The sequence below is a fragment of the Cephus cinctus genome, unplaced genomic scaffold (assembly GCF_000341935.2).
Source record: "Cephus cinctus unplaced genomic scaffold, Ccin1 Ccin1_scaffold0123, whole genome shotgun sequence".
In the NCBI taxonomy this organism is placed as follows: Eukaryota; Metazoa; Arthropoda; class Insecta; order Hymenoptera; family Cephidae; genus Cephus; species Cephus cinctus.
Window position 1 is genome coordinate 35,606 of NW_014332857.1, and position 24,170 is coordinate 59,775.

The following is a 24,170-nucleotide window of genomic DNA, read 5'->3' on the forward strand; positions in this document are numbered from 1 at the left end:
CCTCCCCCCCTACCGCCCTCCCGCCGCTCTCTTGCTCTTTCTTTTATTCATTCTACGGAAACATTTGCATGCGCTATTACAATGCAGAGTAGCATCTCCGTCCCGGGTGCACCTTGTGCATCGGTTCAAGGTTGGTTAGTTTCGCTCTCGATATACGAAAAATTCGACTGACCCAGACGAACGAATGACGTCGCAAATGGAGAAAAATTGTAATTGTCCGATAGAGGCGCTGCGCGCCATCGTGGATTTTCATGATATATCGCTGAGCATCGGTATACGGAATGAACGATCTATTATTCTGGATGAAGAGTTGCCTATCTACGTGGTCATCGCTCGCGGAGTATAGAACGTCATAGGTGATCGTTAAGGTCGATTCTGCCTGGGGCATCACGGGTATCGTATTTTGAATTCGTCGGCTCTCCTTCCACCTCTACCGCCAACCTCTGGATGAGGTTTACCAATTCCATACGGGCATAGGATCGCTAGGTTAACCGATCGAGTCCCCCGATCGTGATTCCTTAAAGACAGCCCTGAATGCACATGGAAATTATCATGACTTCCTCGAAATGAAAACAGGCGAGTTGAGGGACGTCGTCGGTCACGTTTATTATTTATAGAATAGAATGCTCGCCCACTCTAATCGTCCTCGGGGCCAATGGCCATGTTTACAGATATATATATAATTGTCGCGGAGTCGGGGGGGCCCTTTTTTTATGGAATAAAGAGAAAGAGAGAAAGAGAGTGAGTGAGAGTAAGAGACAACCAGAGCTTGATGGCTGGTGAGATCAATTGGAATTTATTTTGGTACTCTCTTTACAACCGTGTAACGTTGCCCGACGTAGTTCGACGTTTCGTTCTCGAGTTTCGCGGCCGTAAGAGACATTACTTTTGGGTGAGATTAGGAGAGTATTGGTAATTCTTACAGTGCCCCTCGATGTCATATCTCAGAGTCCTCTTTTTACGTATCGTAAGCACTGGTTATAATCTGGGTCCGTTTCAAAATGAACAATTAAAAAAAAATCCCGTTCAATGGCCCGCTTGAGACGATCGCTTCTCTTTTTTATTTTTTATTATTATTAACGACGCATAATCGGAGGAAGTCGTTCGCGCGGAACGAAGAACTCCGGGACGTTACGACGTAACGTATCTGGTTCGGCGTGAAGTAATATATACGTATAAACTCATTCAGCGTATAAGAGAGCGTATAAAGTTTTCGTAAAGACGATTTAAAAATCGCGCGCAAATTCCCGTATGCCATGCGCGTTCAAGGATATAGGAACAGTCGAGACTGGCGAGTCCTTTTTTCGCGGAAAAAGTTAATTTTTCGAAAAAAGTACATCAAGGTCGGCGCTCCCCTTGACGTCAGAGGACAAAGGCCGAAGGGTGGGATCGAAGTTGGCAGCCAAGGAAAAATGATCAAAGGTCGCCGTAGCGTCGAGACGCGACTTGAAACGTCGAGCAGTTGTCGTAGTATGTGGTAGCGTCTGGCTATCATGAACACGAGGCTGACTGTGCTATACTAAAATATCTGTCCTTTACTATCTACTTTACCTACTCGATCACGGGATATTTTCGACGAATAGACGTCCATGTTGATAAGTATCAAATTCGAATGGTTATTCAGCTACGTAAGCGTCGTTTAAAAACGTTAATATTAATAAGCATTGTTCAAACGACATAACCAAGTAATTACGCAGCCTTGCAGCGTCAGTCTTACAAGTTTATATTGTGACCGACGGAGTCGTCGAGTGCAAAGGCAGTAATGGCGCCTGGCGCGCGCTCCTACTATTTGCCTACCTAATTATTACGATCATTTAAAGGGAATATCCAGTTGAGCACATAGGACGGCGCGCAGAGTGGCGTTGTGCGTGTCTCTCGATGGCTAGCAATCGGTATATTAAGTATATTAGGTTGACATTAGTACTAGCGACTCTACAAGATAGCCCGGCAATAATTAGTCTCTGAGTGGTTGCTTGCCTCGACGTAAATACAGGAGAAGGAGGAGAGAGAGAGGCTTCTCAAGGAGTGGGAGAGGATGTCAGAGACGGTTGTACGTATAACGAGAGTGGTGGGGATGCGTCTTTTCTCGGTGAAGTCGGAGTGGGGATTATTTACTCGCTATTCACTATTGGATCGACGTTGAGCACCAGTTTGCGCCAGGCGCTTCATCGTGTGGGTTCTTTGTGTTATTTTTTTTGTTTGCCAATGCTGTGTTCTGTGTCACGATCATTACGGATGCATATTTGCTTTAAACTAGTACTGTTGAATGCCACGTGCTTAAACAATGTTTATATCCACTGGGTGACATCTCTTTAATACAGAAATTGATAAAATGGTGCGTGCTCGTGGCTGTCTATTTACGCTCTGTCTAGGTCTCTAGCGCGAAGGTTGTAACAGTGCGCGTTCACAAGACAGCGTATATTTCGTGCTTGAAAGCGCCAATCGAGAGGAAGCGGAGCGACATCTTTTATTGTCGACCATGAATTAACCGCGATACGGGATATATCGGTACACCGGACAGTATATATGTGTGCTGTTAATTGGCTCGTACGTACGTATGCAAGTTGTTAGGCGGAAAAGAGTTTATGGTATTATTTGGTGTGAATCGTCACGAGGAGTGATTACATTCATAAGGCGCCGCATTGAATGGCACCCGATTTCGAAAAGAAGAGGGACCTGAGGAGGGCTGGTGCGGGGATCGGTCCTGGGTTTGGTGCCCTAGCTGGTGCTGGAGGGATGCTTTTATTAAGGTGCTCCGGCAACCCCTTCCCCGATTACTACAGATACGGTAATGGATTTGGTCGTTATCCCCTTTTGATGTACGTATACGAAATCCCAGTGACGCCCTGACGATCCACGACCACCTGTTGTTCCACCCCGATGCTCCGAACGTATTTACAAATAAACTCTCGGTCGAATTGTTACGTCATCGAATTCGTATATCGTACGCGACTAAACCTCACTATCCACTTTCATTCTGAAACGGAATCAATCGAGTTTACACGACCCAAGATTAGTGTTGGTTCGCGTAGTGATTCGGTTATCGAATTTTTATAAATAAAAATGTCCGCGAAGCGCGTCCCCAAGACGTACCAGCGCCCGTCCAGAAGTGCTTGTTTATCGGGCGTCCACTTTAATTGGACGTAGATTATAGTTTCCTAGAGCTAGATGCGCTCAGCGAGACATTCGCGGAAAGTAGATTAGCCGAGTGGATTCGACTGGCTTATCCTAAGTGTCGGAAACTGCCTTAACGTTCAGTAACGCCTTTTAAAACTACGCATAAACGATCGTTGTAGGTTACTGCTATTATCGCAGTTTCGTGGGCAAGGCAGTGACAGGGGGTCGCAGCGAAACGTATATATCTCGTGCGATGAGCACCGCTCGCAAAGGAAAACAGCTGATGCGCGTCAGTTAATTTTTACTCTCTGCATTTGCCACCTCCTTTACGTTTATCATCTCCGACGATACCAAGGAAATTCGTTGTTTGCCAATGTTTCTTTTATCCTTTTTTTTTTTTCTTTTCCTTTTCTCATAAACGCATCGTACCGGTTCGAGCGGGTTTCCTAGCCGATAGACGCCCTTGTACGCAATCGCGGACAGAGGTCAAAGTTCACTAGCGAAAGAGCTTTTCGAGTGCTTGAATTCTGTATGATTCAAGTTATTGCTATTACATGCTCTCTTGATGCATATTTACAACGGGACGTCAATGCCGACTGATCACTCCTGGCTTTTAATTCACCCTATAGGATATCCCAGCGGCTCATAAATTCGTCCATTAAACTGCCGACTGCACTGGCGTCCTTATTTAAATGTATTAATGAGAAACGATGGGATTTTCTCTTTGCCGTCGGCAAAATTCCCCAGCTACGTACGATAAAATCGTGCCTTTTAGTGCGGCTTCGCTGAGGAACCGTCACGGGAAGGTTCCTGGAGCCAGGTTGTTGTGTCTGACATTCGAAAGTTTTCGGATAGTGCACAAATATATGCCTATATACATGTATATATAGACATTGCGGCAATACTGTGAAGAGGCGCCATATATCATACATATTGTCTTTGGTATAGCATATACTTATTACGTTGGCTACTAACGAGCGATCTGGATTCAGTTCCGTTTCGAATGAGGATAAACTTTTCCAGTAAACGAAAAACTAAGATGCGCTCTGTCGGTGTTTTCAGAAATATGAGAACTTGGTGTTGCGCGTGTTTTGGTCGATGCGCATCTTCGCTCGCGTTATCTCAGATATTGAAGTAGGCTATCAGCGATGCCATTAGGTATACATACAGACTACCGTGTAAGATACACACGAGTCTGGTGTACGCTATCTCAAGAGTCCAAGGGCCTTTGGGAATCGGTAATTCGAGCGAGAATCAAATTGTTCCAGACTATGTACAACAGTTGGGATCGTTATGTGTTCTTAAATCGATCGTTTTGATACGCTCGAAAGTCGGAAGGAAAAGTGCACCGGATACTTGTAGTGGGATCGGTTAAGTGGAAATCCGAAAACTAAAAATGCAGAATGAAGGTAGAATATTAACCGGTTTCTTCTGCCGCGAAATCCAGTCATGAAAACAGTCGCAGATCGATCGTCGATGACGTAAACACTAACGGGTGTCGAGTTTAATTTTTGAGCACCGTTTGAAATGTTGTATTTGCAGTCTTCATGTATCAGGTAAAATAGACGTCGACTTTACGATGATCTCTTTGAGAGTCTCCCCTCAGTCTCTCCTCAAATAAAGTCTCACCATAACGATTTGTTCGTTTGTTTTGACGAGGATTCCAATAATTGAACATCATCGACAGAGACCCACTTAAATATTTGTATATTACAGATATCACGCGTGCTTGCTGACAAGCGATATATAACATTTTTTCGAAGAGAGTGGAAAAACGGTGATTTATTTGGAGGGAAAAAATTTTTTGTCACCGATTTTTTTATTTACACTTTTTTTTTTCATCGTTCTCTGGTAATCACGGCACCTCGTACGAGGATCATCGCTGATATTCTTTGCCGACTGCTTTAGACCGGTATTAAAATAGACGCGATAGTATGAGACAATATTGTACGAGACTCTGGTGTGTAGTCTCCGCTGTACGTTCTATCAGGCTACTACATAGCGAGAAGAGGCCATTGACAATTATCAAGAGAAAATACAATCTGCAAACATGCTCCCTTAGGCCAATAGCGTTTTACGTTAGCACGATGGATGCAATATTTATCGTGCGCGTTATCATTGGGCTTGCGCGAATACACCGAACTGGATAAGAGGAGGCTGCGTCGAGACTCCCTGTGAAAAACAAACAGAAGCAGACAGACGTCTCTCGCTGATATTTTGCGGATCCGAACTGCATAAGATGGTGAAAGTGCATTGGCATTGAAGAATCGTATGGAACCTCTTTGAAAGATTTGCATAAAGTTCGCTACTAAAAGTCCGTCGATTGATGCGATTATAGATTTTTGTATAGAAACATTGAAATTGGTCATAAAAATCTACTACAAGTATATATAATAGGACTCGGATCTGTAGGAACTGTTTCCTGTGATGTAATTATCATAGATTATCATTGATAATTTAAAGGTCTATAAGTGTTCCGGAATTCGAGTGAAATAAAGTAGCAGATAATAGACTTTGGTAGATTTTCATTATCCAACTCAAACTGTATATACGCGTGTACGATCGTTCTAATTGCCGGACTTTAAATCGAGATGGTTAATAAATCTTTTACAGATCAATTTTTTTACCACGGCGATCAAATCCTATTGTTAGTGGGGGATGTCCGAGCGATCGATATATATATATATGTATATGTATATAAAACTACTACCTTGGAACATCACAGCATTGGAGTTCTGACCTAATCTAATAAAACGAAAGATTTCTAAGTCCATCACAAATACTGAATGCCTATCATTGAAAAAATATAAAAAATTTCATGAGACTTTATGGCCCTCAAAACAGTCATTAAGCTGGAAAATCTTTGAGGACGGTCCCCGAACAGCCACTTGTCCTCAAAATAGCAAGTTCGTAAATGAAATTGTTCCCAAAGTATCCCCTAGCAAAAAAAATATGTGTATATATAGTCGTCTGACGATTTTGAATCGTCTTTGGGGGTTGCAGGGGAAGGAAATTCATAGAATTGGCCTTCCCCCACTGCTGCGCCTCTAGCACACGTTTCAGTCGTTTGTCATACATAGGAAAATAACTTTGAGCTAACTACTATATTCAAATAAAAACTGTAGCTTAAGGCCCAAAATCGAGTGCTGCCAACCGAACTCCAATCTCTACTTATATAGTCTTAAGTAGCATTGAAACCTAGTAAGAGGGTAAATGGAGCCACAATCGAGTTTCTCAGAATTACGAGACGACCGTGCATATCATATATATTATTTTTTCTACAATTCATTGCAATGTGCAATGTGCAATGTTGATGAGTGCAAAAGTGCAACAGTCGCGATAGATACGGGTAAACTCTGCGTGGGTCGTTGACATCGTCCCGTGATTTTCCTCGCGTTCTCACACAGATGCGCCCCCTACACCTGCGTGAGCGCATGTGCCCATTACGTAGTAGCACTCAACCCCCTGTTGTCAACCCCCGCGCCACAAGTTGCGTAGCGATTGCAGCTGCACATCCCCGCCCCCCCAGCGTCCCGCAGCTCCCGCGCAATTATCCCAGCCAGTATAGTCGAGCCCTTCTATAGATAGAATTTCCACGGCGCCTCCTCTCACGCCTCTTTGCTTTTCTCAGTTGGCCATTGCTATTCCCGTAGCAAGTCCCGCTTTCCCCTGCAGGTAGGAATTCGCACTTGCCGATTAACTTGGGATCGCTGTAATTCGACGGGGCGATGGCTGGTAGAGGGTAGCGAACGCGACGGCGGTGGATGGACGGTACTTCGGTTGGAAATAAATGTACGTCCGTGCTTTGTTCGTAGGTGTAGTATTTTTTTCTTTTTCTCTTTAGCGATTGCTTGGTTCGTTTGAATATTGGCGATGAAAATTAATTAACAACGATGATGACTAATGATAATTTAAAATGAACCCGCTTAACTGCTGCACGCATTGTTTATATACGGTGCATACGCTTAATTGGTTTGGACGTCACTCGATCGACAACAACGGTGTAATGTATTCGAGAATTAATTATTGCTGGATATTTCGTATCGTTTCGGGTTGACTAGCCCTTTTAAAAACATCGCAAAGACTCCTCGTCCTCGTATATCAGTTCCTTCATGAATATTTGTCGCTCTGCTCGGTGCTTCGCGTAAATTCGGGAGCTGCGACGAGTCGCTTGGTGCGCGATTCGCGTGGAGGAGGCGGGATAATTCAGTGACTTACGGAAACGCTTCGCGGGTATTACGCGCGATCGGCGTAAAACTGGCGTGTAAAGAGAAGCGTTTAAAATGAGAAAAAGGAAAAGAAAAGAAAAAGAATAGAAACTTCGACATTCATTTCTCGTGTCTCTTCCCTTTCAATTAACTCGTTCGCGCTGGTTTCTATTGCTCTATACTTGTAAGATTTCCTTTTAGGTCTCCTCGACGTCCTCGTCGACGTCGCGCGCCGTCTTCGACCTCGCGCGCCGTCGTTCGCTGTACTCTGTTCCATCTGTCGTTTACAATCGCGCGACAGAATTTCAGCCGCCATTCACGCATTCACTAGTCGCATTCTCCGCACTGACGACGTTTACAACAGAGAGGAAAACGGTCTTGCAAATTGGTCGCGAGAAATATTCAGTAGTATTTTCATTCATGCGACGGGCCCAGTGACACATCCGCTTGAGATGTATCGGGGTTTTTTTTTTTTTTTCAAAGTAAATAAGCGTCCACGGATCGTGACGCGTCGTCACGTGAGCACACTTCCGAGTTGGCATTTCTTGTATACGTGTACAGCCTAAAGACAATAAAAAGAAGAAAAAAAAAAGTAACAAGGACTTCGTGTTCGGGGAAGCGCGAACGCCTGGGATTTATGCAAATATTGATATCTAAACCAATAATCTTTATAGGCATAGGATTGTACATGTGTATATAGTACATATATTGGTTTTTATTGTACGTACTACGTTTTTCTATATAGACTCCTCGATTCTTTTTGTTATTTCGTTTTCCCTATATCTAGTATAGACTCGTTTCTTCTGAACTTTGATCGCTCATGCTCGGCGCTGGACGTCAATGACTTGCTTTCGATCAATGCCGAAAAACAAAATTGTTGCCGAGCGTGCAAGTGCAACGTATGTCACGTTTGTACGGCGAATTGGTCGTTTAAAAATACGCGCAGGACCTTTCGAAAGGTAAGCGAGACGTGCTCGAGCGACTTTTCTACTGCGTGGACGTAACGAATAATTCAATCGAACTTTTATTCAACTGGGCGAACCAATCCCGTATGTAAAATGGATGTAGGACTTGTACCAGTCTGACTGGTCGCGTGAATGCTGTTCGGGTGTATTATTTGGTTGAATCGAATTACGTTCTTTCTCGAGGATTCTTCCGCGATGATCCTGACCTATCCATCCTCTATAACCAGTCGTCCGTGATGCTTTCGTATAGTTTCGCGAGAAAGAGAGAGGAGGCAGTTAGTCACTGTATGTTTTCCCTGAAATTCATTTTTTTTTTTTTTTTTTCTATGTAATTTCGCGGAAAACGATAAACGATCGTACTTCGCTTCGGTAGCCGTATGAAAAATAGACCATTGAATTTGTAGGTCTTGAATGTTTCAGGTAGCACTGCAGGTGGCACGTTGTCTGCGGTAACAGGAACTATCGCAGGAGCTTCTTTACTGTCCGGCAGTCGAACGCATTCGAACAGGAGGATCAATCGTTCTCGTCAGCAACAGGCGCAGCAAGTGCAGCCACAACAGCAACACAGAATTCCGTTGGCCTCCTTGAGGCAAGGCGCCGCTGGCCGAAATTCGGATGAGATCGGGCGCAGGGCCTCTTCGGGCCAAGAGGTCTGCGACAACTCTAACGACTCTGGTCTCGGATTCGAGGAGCGACAGCAGCACTTCGGGAACGCAGTTAGTAGATGTACTTACAACGTGAAGGATACAATTATTTTTTTTTTTTTTTTATTTGTCCACGACTCGGGACTGTGTTCCGTTTTCTTTACGGTCAGTTCTGTTACTTTAGAGGAGGTACTGTGTTTTACAGTAGGCATCGTGGAGAATCGTTCTCCTATGACATAATCCTCTGGTGACTGTGTATCTGTAGCATTGAAAACGTCTTTATTCGTGTTCCGAAACGAGTTGGGTTATCGTCCTGGGCTGTTTATGGCGTAATTTTTGTCATTGACGGGGTCTTTCTTTTCTTTTGCTTTTCGTTGATCTTGCTACGACGGGTACGAGTACTTGAATGTCTTTATCGAGTTACCAGATCGTATCGTTTCTTGTTATAGTCAGTGATTCGAAATTTTGCATGACCTTGCTCGGGTGTCAGTCGAGTTTGATTTCTGCGATTGAGGTTTTTTTTTCTTAATTAATTTAAAACGCTATTGAATTCTGTAGGACACATTTAAAATAAGTCTATAAGCACTGAAAGATGTGTAGCGAAAATTGTTCGTCCCTGTTGGGTACTTCGCTGACGGTAGGAACGGTTCAACGGTAGTTGAACTCGTCGTACTTGTTGGCTGATTTATTAAATTGAGCCGACCGCTCCAACTCAATCCGATCAATTGCTTAACAGGCCTGGAACGGCGCTGGGGAGGACGAGTTCAAGAGGAGGAGAATGGACATCAAACTCGAATCTGAGGACGCGAACTTCGCGTTCCCGGAGGCTGCTCACACTGTGAACGAGAGCAAGAGTCTTGGCAGTACGAGAAATACGAGCAACGGTATTGGCACAACAATATCAAGGGCTGGCGCAGGTGCTGGCGCTGTAGGAAGGGTCGTTGGGATCACTCGACCTCGTCCAGCAATTGGAGTTCTCAGCAAAAGGCCATCCCCGGCTCATCAAGGTCCAGTCACTCTTACATCGCAGCTTTGTACGTGTCCCTGTAACGAGCAGTTTCATACGTGCTCTTGAGCACTCCTCCAGTGCAGTAGTTTCAATGAAATTCGTTTAACAAGTTTTAAATCGTTTTGCGCAGGCTGGGATCACTAGATTTTCTATAATATTCAGACAGGCATAAATATATACCCCCATTGATTCATCCACTGACAATGTCTTTCTCTTTTTCCATTTTGTTACCGCGCATGTAGGTAGCGTGTCTAGGGACGGCAAGACCCAACTACAGATCATATGCCAACCGGAGCAACAGCACAGAGCACGATACCAGACTGAGGGTTCACGCGGTGCAGTCAAGGACCGGACCGGCAATGGATTTCCAATAGTGCGCCTCGTCGGTTATGATAAACCTGCTACGCTTCAGGTTTTCATTGGTACAGATTTGGGACGAGTAGCGCCGCATATGTTCTATCAGGCATGTCGTGTCAGTGGAAAGAATTCGACGCCGTGCATCGAGCGCAAGGTCGACGGTACCATCGTCATCGAGGTCGACATGGACCCTGCTAAGGATATGCTCGTGACCTGCGACTGCGTTGGTATTTTAAAGGAACGTAACGTCGACGTTGAACATAGATTCCCGCAGGAAGCTGGAATCCTTCAGGGACGAAGCAAGAAGAAGTCCACGCGTTGTCGTATGGTATTTCGTACTACCATTACGCACTCCGATGGTACTACTGAGACTCTGCAGGTGTGCTCGCAGCCGATTGTCTGTAGTGAGTATTTTCATTTGACGATAGATGGAATTTGTCGTTAAATATTTTTCATTTTTATTCTATCACTTTGCAGCTCAACCGCCAGGGATTCCCGAAATCTGTAAGAAGTCTTTAACGTCCTGTCCGTGTACGGGGGGACTGGAACTGTTTATCCTTGGAAAGAATTTTCTCAAGGACACTCGAGTGGTCTTTCAGCTGGATAACGAGGACTTGTCCAGTTTGGAACCACACTGGGAGTGTGCTGTACTGCCGGATAAGGAATTCCTTCAACAGACTCACCTAGTGTGTGTAGTTCCTCCGTACAGAAGGCAGGATTTGGCTCCCTCCGAAACGGTCAGTGTTAAATTGTACGCTGTATCGTCCGGTAAGACGAGTGAGCCGCACACGTTTCTCTACACAGCAGCGTCCACACCGCCAGAACCTTCAGTTGGCAAGGTCGAATCAGCTACGCCGGCTCTAATGGCAACGACTAACGATACAGCGCTGACTACGTCCTCTGCTACGGTACCACTTCCTGGTGTAACTTCGAACGGTAGGTATTTGTCAAATCGACATAGTTCGCACGAGATGAGTAGATTGTGGATATATGGTATTATGACGTCTTTTTTTTTAAGCAGCTCTGATACCACAAGCCGTCGCAGGGACTACAAATTTCCTAACTAGCATTCAGCAGCAGCACCAACAACAGCAACAGGCCTCCGAGAATCTTAAAAATGATCCAAGTCCACCACCTGCCGCGCCCACGTCGCAAGTTACTCCTGTGATGATGTGGGCATCTCAGTCTGCTAATTGTCAAAGTCCTTCAGCGGATGTAATGATGCCGCCACCATCGTTAGTTGCGAATCCTTTGTTGAACAGACGGTCTTCCTCAAACCTGCAATTGATCCTACCGGATAATCTGAAGACTGAAGTGCTTGATGAGAACAGTCAGAACAGTATCTTGAGTGACAGCAGTATGCAGGGTCTTCCTACCCCAACAACTAACGGACCAGCTGGCTCAAGCCCTCTACAATTGGTAGGTGAAAATTCGAGAGAGGCCACGTCGAATATGATCGGTGCTGTTCCGGTCGCAGCTAATGGTTCACCAACTCAGGACACTAATCTTCTCGGCGTGGTAGATCTTATTCGAAATCCGCATCCTTTAACTTTGGCGTCTTCACATCAGGGATCATTTGGTGGTATGCACGAAACGACGCAGGTCAAGGTTCTCAGTCCTCATCATATAAATAAGGACACTAACGCCGTACTGCCGAGCGAAGGTGGCCCAGGAAGTCTTCAAGGTGCCGAAATAGTAGATCTTCGCATGAAGCACCACCAGTCAGAATTCAACGCCGCCCTGTCGGACTTCACCTCCACACCCGTTGGTCAGAGCCTACCCAATCAAAGTGGTCACAGTATCGAGAAGTATCTCAATCATATTGAATCAAACGTACCGTCATCCAAGGATACAGAGAACCAGGACAGTACGTTCGTGAGTGGGATGCAGCAGAGAGCATCCATAATCTCTACTGGTCGCCAGCAATCACAGACTCCTAATATCCTTTCCCCAAATCAGGCTACAGTAAAACTGGATGCCCTGGTGAATTCTGCTGCCGAGAGCCATCAAGTCGTCTCGCCGATTCAAACTAACACAACGAGTCCCAATGGAATGTTGGGCCATGTATCACCGGTTGCAGAATCTTGTCATCGATCTCAACATGAAACAATATCAAGTCCTCAACAGACTACTAGAACCAGTCCTCCGATTCCGGTGAAGACTATGCTATTGGAAGCTCTAATGTCCACCCCTGCTGGTCAACCCTTATCAGGGGTCAATACCACAGCAACTACAACCACAACGACAGGGTCATCCGAACAGACCGCTAATGAGAACTTATTAACCACGATCAATGCTGCACTACTTCCGCCGATGCAAGAACCTCCGGTAGTGACAGCAGCAGGGACACCAACGCCACCAGTCAGTGTATCAGCACACAATCCACTTCAAGTCAGCAGTGAGCCAATCTCAAGATCCACGGAGCACATGCAAATTCAGCAGGCACTCACGCAGCAAGACGTTGTGATGCAGCAACAGGTGCAACAAGTTGTGGTGGAGCAAGTGGTCGCGCAGGCGCAGCAGCAGGTCGAACAAGTTGTTGCCCAGGCGCAACAGCAAGCCGTGCAGGCTGTACAACAAGCCCAGCAACAGGTAGTACAGCAGGTTGTACAGCATGCTCAAGTAGTACAACAAGCCGTGCAGCAAGTTCAAGCAGTGCAGCAGGTGCAAGCGCGTGCGGTACAGCAGGCGGTACAGCAAGCAACACAAGAAGTTGTTCAGCAAGCTGTTCAACAAGCAACTCAAGAAGTGGTTCAGCAAGTTCAAGCGGTTCAACAGGCAGTTCAACAGGCGCAGGCAGCTCAGGCAATGCAACAGGCCGTGCAACAAGATATCGGCTCGATGCTGAATCAACCTGCAGGATTCGTAGCGGAAGCTAGTTCCGCTCTAGCAAGCGGTGCTGCGCAGGAACCGTCTCAGCAGAGACTGACTACGGCAGCCGAGCAGGCTATCAATTCGGTGATTACAAATGCCACTCAAGATATTATAAATAATCGACCCATATCGGCAACAACGGCACACGCCATAATAGCTACGAAAAATATATTAAATTCCGTGGCTACCCAGAGTGCCCAACTTATGAGCAACGCTATGGAAGGAATTCTTCCTAAGTCACCATCTCAGACTCAAGGTAATATTGTAGAGCAAGTGACGAATAAATCTCCACCAGTGGCCTTGCCTGTGGCACCGACCAGACAGAATGTTAGCCCAAGTATACAGAATCCAACAGCAACCTCGAATGGTCCCCCTGCGAGGAAACCAGAGGACGCTGGTGGTATGTTGCCCCAGGAATTAACTTCTATGTCGGAACATGATCTTTTGAGCTACATCAATCCGAGCTGCTTCGATCCCCAAGGCGGCTTCCTTATGTAGTAGTAGTGATCACACAGTGATCCGCCTCATTTGGGGAATGTGCCTGAACTGTTCTGGGTGTAGGAGAATCCAAACCCATCCATCCAACGATTATCATTAATCTAAGGTTACTATCAGTTCAATGTAAATAGCTTTTATTCCACTGGTGTTAATTCGAGGTGGTTAACATGATCGCAAGATAATGGAAAAGTAGGAATATATCCCGTTGAAATTAAAATCTATAAAAAGCAGTACGAGTAAATTGAAGAAAATAAATCTTCAAGTTATATGGAATTTTATAGATAGAAGAGAAAGGAAGGGCCGCCAAGATTGGAGTCACATCGGCACGCAGATTTTCATAAAACAGTGGATATATAAGAGCACTCTACCCCTTATAAACAATAAGAGACACTACTACGGCTAAAGTGAGACGGGCGCGAATGTGCGCGACAATTAGATATTCTTACGTTTTTGTCTACGAGTAAATAAATTTATTGGTAATACATTAATTTATCTTCTTTAGTGCCAGGGTAGACGGGTATTTCTTACCCCGTGGAGAATATCTCGAGAATTTATTTCATTTGACTTTTCTCTGTGAAACTGAATTACTATTGTTTTTCAGTTTTCTTGTTATTTTTTCCGTTTAGTTTCTACGAAATCATTTTATTTTATTGTTTCTTTTTATCTTAATGTGCTTCAATGTAACGCTTAACGATGTACTGACCCCACTCAAAGGAAAAATTGTACACGGTTTTACGGAGAGGGAGAGGGAGAGAAAAATAGAGAGAGAGAAAGCGAGCGAGCGAGAGAGAGAGAGAGAGAGTGTGAGAGGGTGGGAGGGAGGGAGGGAGGGAGAAAGGAAGAGAAAATAAAAAAGCCATGGAATTGAGTGTAGCCAATTTATTCTAATTGTACATTAAGGTATGATTCTGTAAATTATTATTGATAACTTTCTTTTGACTTGATTTCATTAAACGCAATGAATCATTTTGTTGTTTGACTTTGTTTCTTAAGTTAATTTAAGTTTTAATTTGTATCTTATACATTGTTTAATAATGAATTTGTTGTTAATTATTACTGATATTACAGAGAAATTATGTGATTATGTTGATGTTATCAACTATTAGTAGAGGAATAAAAGAAATGACAGAGATTATATTATATGACGAGGAGAATAGTAAATGAAAGTATATATCGTAAAAGAAATATTAAACAAAAATATATAAATATATTTTTTACGTTTACCCAAAGAAAACAATACATTTAATATAAATGTAAAAGTGAGCTTACTAAAAAAAAATCTTATAGCGAGATCCATTCAAATGCATTTTCAACATCGAAGGAGACATCTCAATATTCCTGGCCCTTTTCAGTAAAGGCAAGGGTTGCTAAGCATTATTTCTACTACTATTATTACTATTACTATACTACTACTACTACTACTAATCTACTACTAACTACTTCTATTACTACTACTACTACAATTAAGAGTATAAATACTCACCAAGGTTATTATCTAGTAGCAGAGACAGATTTTATATGAAGATATTGATATATCTAGTATCATGAGCTACGTTTATATATATTTTATATCTGTCATATGAGAATATTGTTATGTCAACTCAATGTAATACACCAAACACAAATGCATGTGTATATTCTTATATTCCATGTATCACGGGCCAATAGTGCATATAATATATAAGGAACACAGAATTATCTACAAATGTCCAATGCTGTATTACTAAATAACAAATTCATTCAAACAATATTCTATGTATATCATAAAAATATCTATGACACGTATTCTACACATTGCGCACATCATAGTAGTATACAGAGCTTATTTTTAAAAAAAAGTCTCATAAACATGTACTATCATCGTTACTTCCTATGAGTTGAATAAATGTTTCACAGCAATTCTTTTTTTGCATAAAATCGTGACACCGCGTTGATCCGGTGGGAAATAGTTCGTCGATTTATTGAATGAAATTTATGCGCTCTATATTTTGATGCAGACGAGCAATTCTATTACTTTCATAAAATGTATAATTGACAAGCATGATGCAACAATATGAAATATTTAATAAGCGTAAGTAGTAACGATATGAATACAACAATTACGTGAATGATTACATAATTTTTATCGTTATGTAATCGAGTATATTAATTTGTCTTAAATGTTCGAAAACCAGGCACCGTTTTCCCCACGTACTTTGCGCTCCTTGAGCAATTTCTCAAGGTGATGACGTACGTTTGCAGCAGCTGCGTTCCATAGATTTTCTGGAGTCTCCTTGAAGTACACAAACATACATTTTCAAAACATAAATAAATATGATTTTAGGAAAATGAGAAGTATACAGATGTCGTGTATTTCAATACCGTGTATATACGTTGCACTATATCCATTTCAGATAACGAGTTCATAGTTCCATGTTCTTGCAGAACCTTTAGGATTTCGTTTTCCCTTTGTTGACGATGTCTGATGTAATATTGAATGCGTGGTACAGGACTCTCAATGACTGGTCCATGACCCGGGTAAATGACCTTTGGAGTCATCTGTATGATCTTCTCCAGGGACAAGATATAGTCGTGTAAATCTTCAAAGACTGCTGTACCTTCGCCTAATATACAGTCCCCACTAAATAATGAATTGTCCTCCAAGAGTGTCAGGCATGCATGATCCGTAGTGTGACCAGGAGTATGGTGAATTTGAAGTTTAGCACCGTCGACTTCAAATAATTGACCATCGTTCATACTACGCCATTCAACAGAGTAGGACTCTTCCTGGCCATCATTCCCACGGTCTTCTAAGGATCTTGATAGTTTCCAGACAGTGGGTGACTTTGCTCTAGTATTTCGAAGTTTCAATAAATTCTTTACCGACTCAACGCCGCCAATATGATCGTGATGCCAGTGGGTAATGATTAAATGTTCTATTGTAGCACCCTCGTTATGCAGGACCTCCTCCAAGAGTTTAGTATACTCGTTCGCGGTTTCGGCATCGCCAGAGTCTATCAGAATTCGCCTGAAACAATAGTTTCTCAATACTGCTGATCATTTTGGTAAGTTATTCGTTGACTAAAATTTATTAGTGATTATGTTATGGCCTACTAGGAAGTCACCTAAGTCCTGTGCCAATGAGGTACGTGTTGGTACCTTGGAGTGTCATGGGACCGGGATTACATCCCAGAATACGTATTACCCCCTTGGATAGTTTCGACACAAGTGGAATAGCCGTGAGCGACGACATACCTCGTGCATTCACATAACCTTACTGGCTGCCATATCATTCGGATTGATAAGTACTGTATAAACCTAGCTAATCATAGTTATGTGTAGTAACAAGGATTGCGTAACTGGAAATGCGTTATACGTGATCATTGGCAAGTTAGTTTCTAATATGTGTAGAAAAAGGTACAATATTGATTGGGTGGGAGAGCATGATATGTTTTTAATCACAGATTGTTTATGTTAATAAGTAGAAAGTTCTTTATTAATAGTTTAATGTCACATAAAATAACAAGACTCGGTATTGGCACTTCAGAGCAATCATCCACTTTCATACTGTAATTCTATGACAGCACGATCATTTTAAGGTTTGCTTGCATTCAAAAGCAAAATCACGAGGCATGGAGAGATGCTCGGTGCTTTTAGCCTATTGGTCACTGCTTTGCTGCTCGCTGCCTGCTGCGTTTCATGTGGAAGATTCATAAGACGTAGCCTAACGATTGGTTAGCTTTAGCAGAATGATGGTAATAGACCCAACGGATACACTCTGTGTCAAGTGAAGTCGAGTTGTGTTTATTAACGCAAAGCTACCAAAAACAACAATTTACAGCGGCGGCTGATGAAAAAAATGGAAAAATGAGAAACTGACGGAATATCCCTTTCGCGAAGATTAGTAACTCTGTAAATTTTGTTCATGCCCTCCCTAGCGGGATTTCACAAAATTATGCCGATCGCTTAACTGCGCCATCTAACGTGAAATTGAAGAACTAACATATTAACGTAAAAAAAAAAATTTATAATTTAAAACTTTTTATACAATAAGGAAAATTTGGTAGAGGAATCAGAAGTATTAATAAAAATGATGTATATTTATATATCAGGTCAATTATGTTTGTTATTGAGATGTGGGATCAAATCCCAAATAGTTCTTACATGACATATGAACAAGATACGTGAAACGATTCAATGTAATATTTCTAGTTTTGAATTAAAGTAAATCGAATCGTTTTGAGTACCTAAACTCGCTACACCCTGTGCGTATAAACAAACATGAACAACATGTACAATATAATTAATATTGATTGAATATACAGTCGATTAGAATTAAGTACACGATATCAGGCGTGCTTCATATCTTCTAAATACATTGCCCTACATTTTGAACGCGCTCAAATCGTATTGTCACGGGTTTTAAAGTGTTACGAGATATCCGGAATCGTTAATACATTCCATTTCATGAATAGCGCGTTTACCGACCACTTAAATCCAGTGTCGCATCTTAGATACTAGACGACGAGTTTACGCAGATACTTCTGTGGCCGTACACTTGTCGAACATGGCGTCCAAGACTTGAGTGAACTTGAGGTGTCTTTCTTCAGGAGCTACGGTGGCGCCACGACTACCCCACAAGAATTTTATATGAAATTCCGTGCGAAACGCATCAGTGAGAAGTTCGTCGCTTCGGCATCCCTCGAGGGCGATTTCGGCATTTCGACGAAAGAGTGGAAGACTCTCTGCTAACTTCCGGGCCGATTCCAAGTGTGACCAGACAATAGAAAGTCCACAGTCGGACGCTGAATTCTCCCATGGAGACAATATGGCTGCTGCTAACCCGGAGGGGGCGACCGTTCCTGAAAAAAAGAAATATATTTAATAATTATTTAATTCAATACTCGAGCGATTAATGAATAATTCCTTATAGATACCTAGAACATCTTCAGGTCCTCTTTCACCAAGAAGAGCGATAGGTAATAGATGTGGCAATGTGGTATTTGGTGCTTGGGGGTTGGTACACTCATTCATGGCACGTAAAGTAGGCCTAAGTTTAGCCTCGAAACTGAAAGCTTCGTCAGTATGTTTCTGTCTAAGTAGATGCCAGGTATTAGCCAGTCTCTGTATCTGAGGTAAGCATAAACCAAGCATAACACCACAGAAGCCATAGAGATTCCCAAGGGCTGTTTTCGTGTCGACAGCAACTCTTATCCACTTGCTTATGGTGGCGGCTCTTTCGATGGCAGTGGCGCCGGCCAAGACAGTCACGGCGACAAGAAGCTTTATGCATTCCGACCTTTCTATGAGATCCACCCTCGCTTGATGGCCATGAGGTAAAGTGGCCAATTCCAAGCCACTTAAGCCACTTCTGTTACCAGATCCTGGATTTAGTGCCACTTCTAGGTCGATCCGTGTCAGATGTGAAGCAAGGACTCTTGGTGCGGATTCATGAAGCATTCCTGAGACACCCCTTAGAGCGGTAGGGTCTAAGGGTCGATGATCCCCAGACGGTAATAATAACGTAGAAAATCCTTCAAGGTCCAGAACGGTTGATATCTCTAGAGACGGAGCTGCTACCACTAACTGCTCTTCTGTTGACAGCTCATAGTCACTACCATTGCTGTTGGTGCTCTCTATGACGTTATAATGACTTCTGATAATGACACCTTTGATTGGCAGTGCAGGATTGGTACCACCTGAATTATTCATTTCAAACTCGCTATCACCAGACCCATTTCCACTGTCACTGCCTGACGCTTGGTAAGCCTGGTGGTGGTGATGATGATGATGATAATGCTGTTGCTGATGGTTCGGTATGTATGGTACTCTTGGTGGTTTTGGTGGTGCAGTTATACCCTGATGATTGATACTGTGCTGTGTTTGTAGCTGCTGTTGCTGAAGGGCAGGGTCAGATATGACTCTAGTGATCTTCTGTCTTCCCAATGATAGCGAACATGACGGCGGCTGATTCTGAATGGGTGGAACCCTTGGCAGTGTACTCGACTGAACTGGATGTGGTAAGCTCTGCTGAACCTGATTCTGATTCACATGCTGCTCAGCGGAGTGTTGCTGGGGCGTCAGTGAATGACTGCGTTGCTGCTTTCGAGGTAATCGCGGAGGTGAACCGGTGGTCAAGGAGGAAGAGGAAGGACTTGAGCAATGCTGACTTCCTGGTGGCGCTACGCACGTCAACGGCACGCACCTAGGCTTAGGATTTACTATCCTGGCACCACTGGCTTGACTTATTGGCCTCCCACTTCCGACATAGAACGTTATTAGGTCTGCTACCGTATCGAAGGCTTCATCCTCAAATTGATATTGTGCTCTTTCATAAACAGTATCCGGTTGTATGACGACCTGATGAACAATAGAAATACTCCGGAGGATGTTTCAACCTTATCCTGCATCTATTGAAGATCAAAACTCTTACCCTGTTGATGACGAAGTGCAGGACCTGTCCTTTCCAACGTACAGTCAGGACGTAATTCCCAGGTTGGGAGGCGCAGTCTCGCACCAGGAAGTCACCGTCATTAGGAACCTCATTTTCAGCGCCTTTTCGTCCACCACGTAATGTACTACCATGGTACCAAGCGTGGGAACGTAAATCACGTGGATCCAATAATCTGAGCTCGCGTTCCAGTAACTTCCGTGCCGTCTCTTCTGGTTGCTCCTGCAGACGAGATATGGACAGACAATTGTAATTTGTGCCAATCAATATAAGTAATCGCATAACAGCGTGTTGAGGAACCAGAGATGATTGGCTTAACGAGAGCAGCCTTGACTCTTAATTCATGGAAGATTTCCAAGTTACTGAGCTCTATTTTATTGATATGAAGTATCTCGCAGACTCGAAACCCTAATTCGTCTCGTAAACGCACATTCATAGCTGGATCTAATTGAACGACAAGTTAACTAGAAATATCTTCCACGCATTCATTTGCTCGACTTAGACGATAACAAACGTCAGTCCGTGATACCTACCACGAAAAAAAAAAGATAACGAGACACTGTAACAGTGACTCTTTTGTTACTTTTTATCGAAAACAAATCAACAGGCCTACTCACCATTGATGAATTCAAATTGTTGTACCTCTCGGTCCGTTTTGGCAGTGATTGCGGCCGCCGGAGAAAGCATGCGTCGTCCTTCCCTTCCCCGAGTACCTTATCCACAACCTCGACGACCTCCACCGTTCCCGCGACCTCCTCCTTCTCCGTTCTACAATTAGAAAATAGATTCAATCGTCAAAGCACATCCTCGGTAGCCGATGAGACAATTCTAACAATGCTTCTCCATTCGATGCTTCTTCAGTATCACCAGGGGATGCCCTTTGATTCCTCCTCCTCGATGACTACAATTCTCTTCTACAAGACGAGAGATAGATAGGGTTTGGCTACGGCACTCGGCGAGTGCGCGCACCCCACTGAACTATGTCCCGTAGGCCCCTGTGGGTACAGGAGTGTACCAACAAAGGGCGCAAGAAACGGTACAGTATAAATAGTAACCGCGTAGCCGTTAACGGAGTTCAATAGCACTATTATTATTATTTTCTTTTTCAGAAATAATTTCTTCACCATCGCCCCTCCCAGGATCGTTACCAGTCCTCTCGACGTAGCTAATCCGGGCGCCTGAAAATTTGGTAGAACCAAAAATAATGGGGCACCATATTCACCGATACGTGACTGATCCTAACCGGTCGCCACTCTCGCACACGCGCGACTCCCCATACGCAACTGGCTTTCCTTTCGACTCTCTTTCCGCCCTTTAGATTTTCAACTGGCCGACGAGTGGTCGCGCGCCACTCCTATGGTGGTCGCGTGTTTTCTGATCGATCCTGACCTAGCACGGAGTCACCGCTTCCGGTAGATGCGACGGCACTGCTATCAGAGCTGAGTACACGTCGTGGGAATTATTGATCCGCTCACTTTTCGTAGGGGATGCATATCAGGGGGATGCTGACTCTCTTTCTCTCTCTCTCTCTCTCTCTCCCCCTCCCTTTATCCTCAAGCCCTCTACACATTATTACGCGCCTGCGTCGTATAACTTGCAAGGATACACCCAACGGGCAAGTACATATTCGGATCCACACATCCACGCAGCTGCAATTAATCTTTCGATAAGACAGGATACTAAGATGTCATTCTAGGAAGAAAGATAAGGATTCTTCAGATCTCCTATTACACATTTGAGATAAGAAAGTCCTTATCGTCCTGTGAGTATGCTTAAGATACCCGGTACTTGCAATCCCAGTCAAACTTCAACCCTAATATAGGGATGAAAATATGTGTCCTGCACCCGGGTGTCTTGGAGTCAATTTGACTCTACTTGGTTCATATATAAATTTTCGGTATACGTATCTGTGTGGTTGCCTGTATCAACTAGCATGGCTCTGAGTAATTTTAAGGGCGCCAGTACACACCCTTGTTAATTGACTTCCCTTTTGACTCTTTTTCTTCCTAGTAATAGGGATATACTCAATATACCCTGCCGTTTCAAAGGCAACCATCCAGAAACCGGTTGGTGGCTCCACTCTCTGTACAGCCCTTTCAAAAGCCCTTCAGGCAATTTCTATAAGTTACCTACCGCGACGCGTTATCCCTTTACCGTTTTGTTTTTCTTTTCTTTCCGCCTTTCATTGTGCGTACGCTCAATGTAAACCGCGCCGCACGAATGGCCCATTGCGCCATTGAAAAGTCGTGAACCAGCTACATAAACAAACCATATGAACTCACTGTATACTTTGTCTCGAGTTACAGGGCGACGGCGGTGTGATGACAAGGGATGGTTCCTTCTTGAGAATTATTTCAGGCTGCAAATGAATCGTGTGTCTTTTCGGATAAAAATCCTTCTCGGTGGCAGACGCGACCCCATCCCGCTTCCGGCGACGTCCACTGGCGCTGAGACTCTGCAGGGTGCTCATCGACGGGAATCGAAAGCTCCATGCTATACCTAAAGGGACCGGAAACAAGAACGTTATTACGAAACAGTTACATGGGTTACTTAAAGCCATCACTCCCATTCACAATTCCGACGTCGTATTCCAAGATCGAGCATCGCGATGAGCAGCCATTGACTTTCTAATTCTTATCCCCGAGACGCTTTCTTGGAACTGATCTGACGCTCATGAACGTTCAATGAGTTTTAGCTTTTTTGCTAAAAAAAAATGAAAGACATTTTTTTTCAATTTTATATTACAAAAAATCGTAACCGAATTTCATTGCTTTCAGCTATGATCGTTGCTCGACACGTGGCTGCACTAATTATTACGCTAATACTAAATTAAATCTATGTCCTACGTCTTGTATTATAGGTACTATAAAAGCGACGTAAAAAAAAAGAGCTCAGGTACGGAATGCAGGTGTGTACAGCACTGGTCTCTCTAGCGAGCGACATAATACCTAGTAAACCAATGATAAGGCCACCGTTTACCAAGATAAACTATGCATACTATGTCCCGTGTTGCTTTACGGTTTGTATTTTATCGATAGACGTAGAAGCGACCTTCGAAAACGTTGAAACCCGTGAGACCGTTCGCAGTTAAAATAACACAAAGTAAAGCACAATTTTCGAACGCAGTAGCACCAAAAGACAGTACACCTACACCTATATTACCTATACCCACGGCATCGGTTTTATCGTACACGTGATGTCAGTCGTGATCTGAATTTTAATAGCCATGATTAAACAGATATTTTCTTGTGTGTTTTTATTTACCATAGGACTTACCAAGAATTGATATGAAAAAAAAATATCACTATACATATACAGTAAGCCTTAAATTGAGGACACAGTTTTTTTTTAATACGAGATTTATAAATTATGACGTATCGTCATTGTCTTCGACGCATGCAATTTTTTAAATTTTATAAAAACAAACAAACACTAACTTTGACTGCGACGTGATTTCAACTTGCTGGCAGTTTTTCCCATGTTTCACGTGTTCATTCCGGTTCTGTTCAAGGATGAATGAGCCCGGATAGATTTTTGGGGGCTCGCACAGAAAGAGGGTCGTTTCACAAGTCACTTATCTTGCTCACTGAAGTCCGGCGCTGTTACCGAAGCATAATGCTTTACTGAACCTAGTGAACCAACTGGGTGCGAAGAGACAGACACGCGGTAGGACAGAAGAACGGATGGACAGACAAGTGGAAGAATGTAGGGGACTGCAGTGAGAGGGAAGCAGTTAGAGTAACAGCGTGTGGTACCTTTGCCAGAGTGAGAGAAGAGGAGGGAGTGAATAAGAGAGAGAGAGAGAGGGCGAGGAGTGAGGAGGTAGACAAGGGAGAGAGAAAGAGAGAAAATTATGAGGAACGTGAGAGGGAGAGAAACCCACACTTCGAGCAAGTGTTTAACACACACGATAGGCCCACGTGACTGACTACGAACCAGTCTGATGTCATCGGAACCCGGAGCTATTCCAGCTAAGCAATCCGCATGCATAATCAGCAAAACATCATAATTTTATTTATACTTGTGTCCTCGACTGCAGGCAAGAATTCGCGGTGAAATAACGTCGAT

General features: G+C 43.5%; 3 protein-coding genes across 11 annotated transcripts in view; 1 reads left to right on the plus strand and 2 right to left on the minus strand.

Moving 5' to 3' along the window:
- LOC107274996 (nuclear factor of activated T-cells 5) overlaps positions 1-15,571 on the plus strand; it is a 31,796-nt gene extending 16,225 nt beyond the window's left edge. Inside the window, exons 1-7 of one of the 8 annotated variants that reach the window (XM_025079980.1) lie at positions 2,130-2,788; positions 8,711-9,006; positions 9,671-9,968; positions 10,186-10,704; positions 10,778-11,236; positions 11,322-11,719; positions 11,870-15,571. In XM_025079980.1, the coding sequence (XP_024935748.1) occupies positions 2,647-2,788; positions 8,711-9,006; positions 9,671-9,968; positions 10,186-10,704; positions 10,778-11,236; positions 11,322-11,719; positions 11,870-13,672 (3,915 nt within the window). In that variant the 5' untranslated portion in view covers positions 2,130-2,646 and the 3' untranslated portion in view covers positions 13,673-15,571. Of the gene's footprint in view, positions 1-2,129; positions 2,789-8,694; positions 9,017-9,670; positions 9,969-10,185; positions 10,705-10,777; positions 11,237-11,321 lie in introns of those variants that run through there. The other 7 variants (XM_015754678.2, XM_015754679.2, XM_025079979.1 and 4 more) reach the window with 7 other exon arrangements.
- Positions 15,412-17,559, minus strand: LOC107275000 (beta-lactamase-like protein 2 homolog). The gene is made up of 3 exons (XM_015754688.2): positions 16,777-17,559; positions 16,034-16,679; positions 15,412-15,944 (listed from the first exon to the last, which is right to left on the minus strand). The coding sequence occupies exons 1-3, from the start codon at positions 16,902-16,904 to the stop codon at positions 15,828-15,830; spliced, it is 891 nt and encodes a 296-aa protein (XP_015610174.1). The 5' UTR covers positions 16,905-17,559; the 3' UTR covers positions 15,412-15,827.
- Positions 17,560-17,759: 200 nt separating this feature from the next.
- LOC107274999 (breast cancer anti-estrogen resistance protein 3) lies at positions 17,760-23,857 on the minus strand. 2 transcript variants are annotated; one of them, XM_015754686.2, is made up of 6 exons: positions 23,540-23,857; positions 22,385-22,601; positions 20,720-20,870; positions 20,085-20,324; positions 18,589-20,011; positions 17,760-18,513 (listed from the first exon to the last, which is right to left on the minus strand). In XM_015754686.2, exons 1-6 carry the CDS (start codon positions 23,580-23,582, stop codon positions 18,182-18,184), a joined length of 2,406 nt encoding a protein of 801 aa, XP_015610172.1. In that variant the 5' UTR covers positions 23,583-23,857; the 3' UTR covers positions 17,760-18,181. The 2 variants fall into 2 exon arrangements, with proteins under 2 accessions (XP_015610172.1, XP_015610173.1); XM_015754687.2 differs by lacking the exons at positions 22,385-22,601; positions 23,540-23,857 and adding an exon at positions 20,936-22,312.
- Positions 23,858-24,170: the final 313 nt, after the last annotated feature.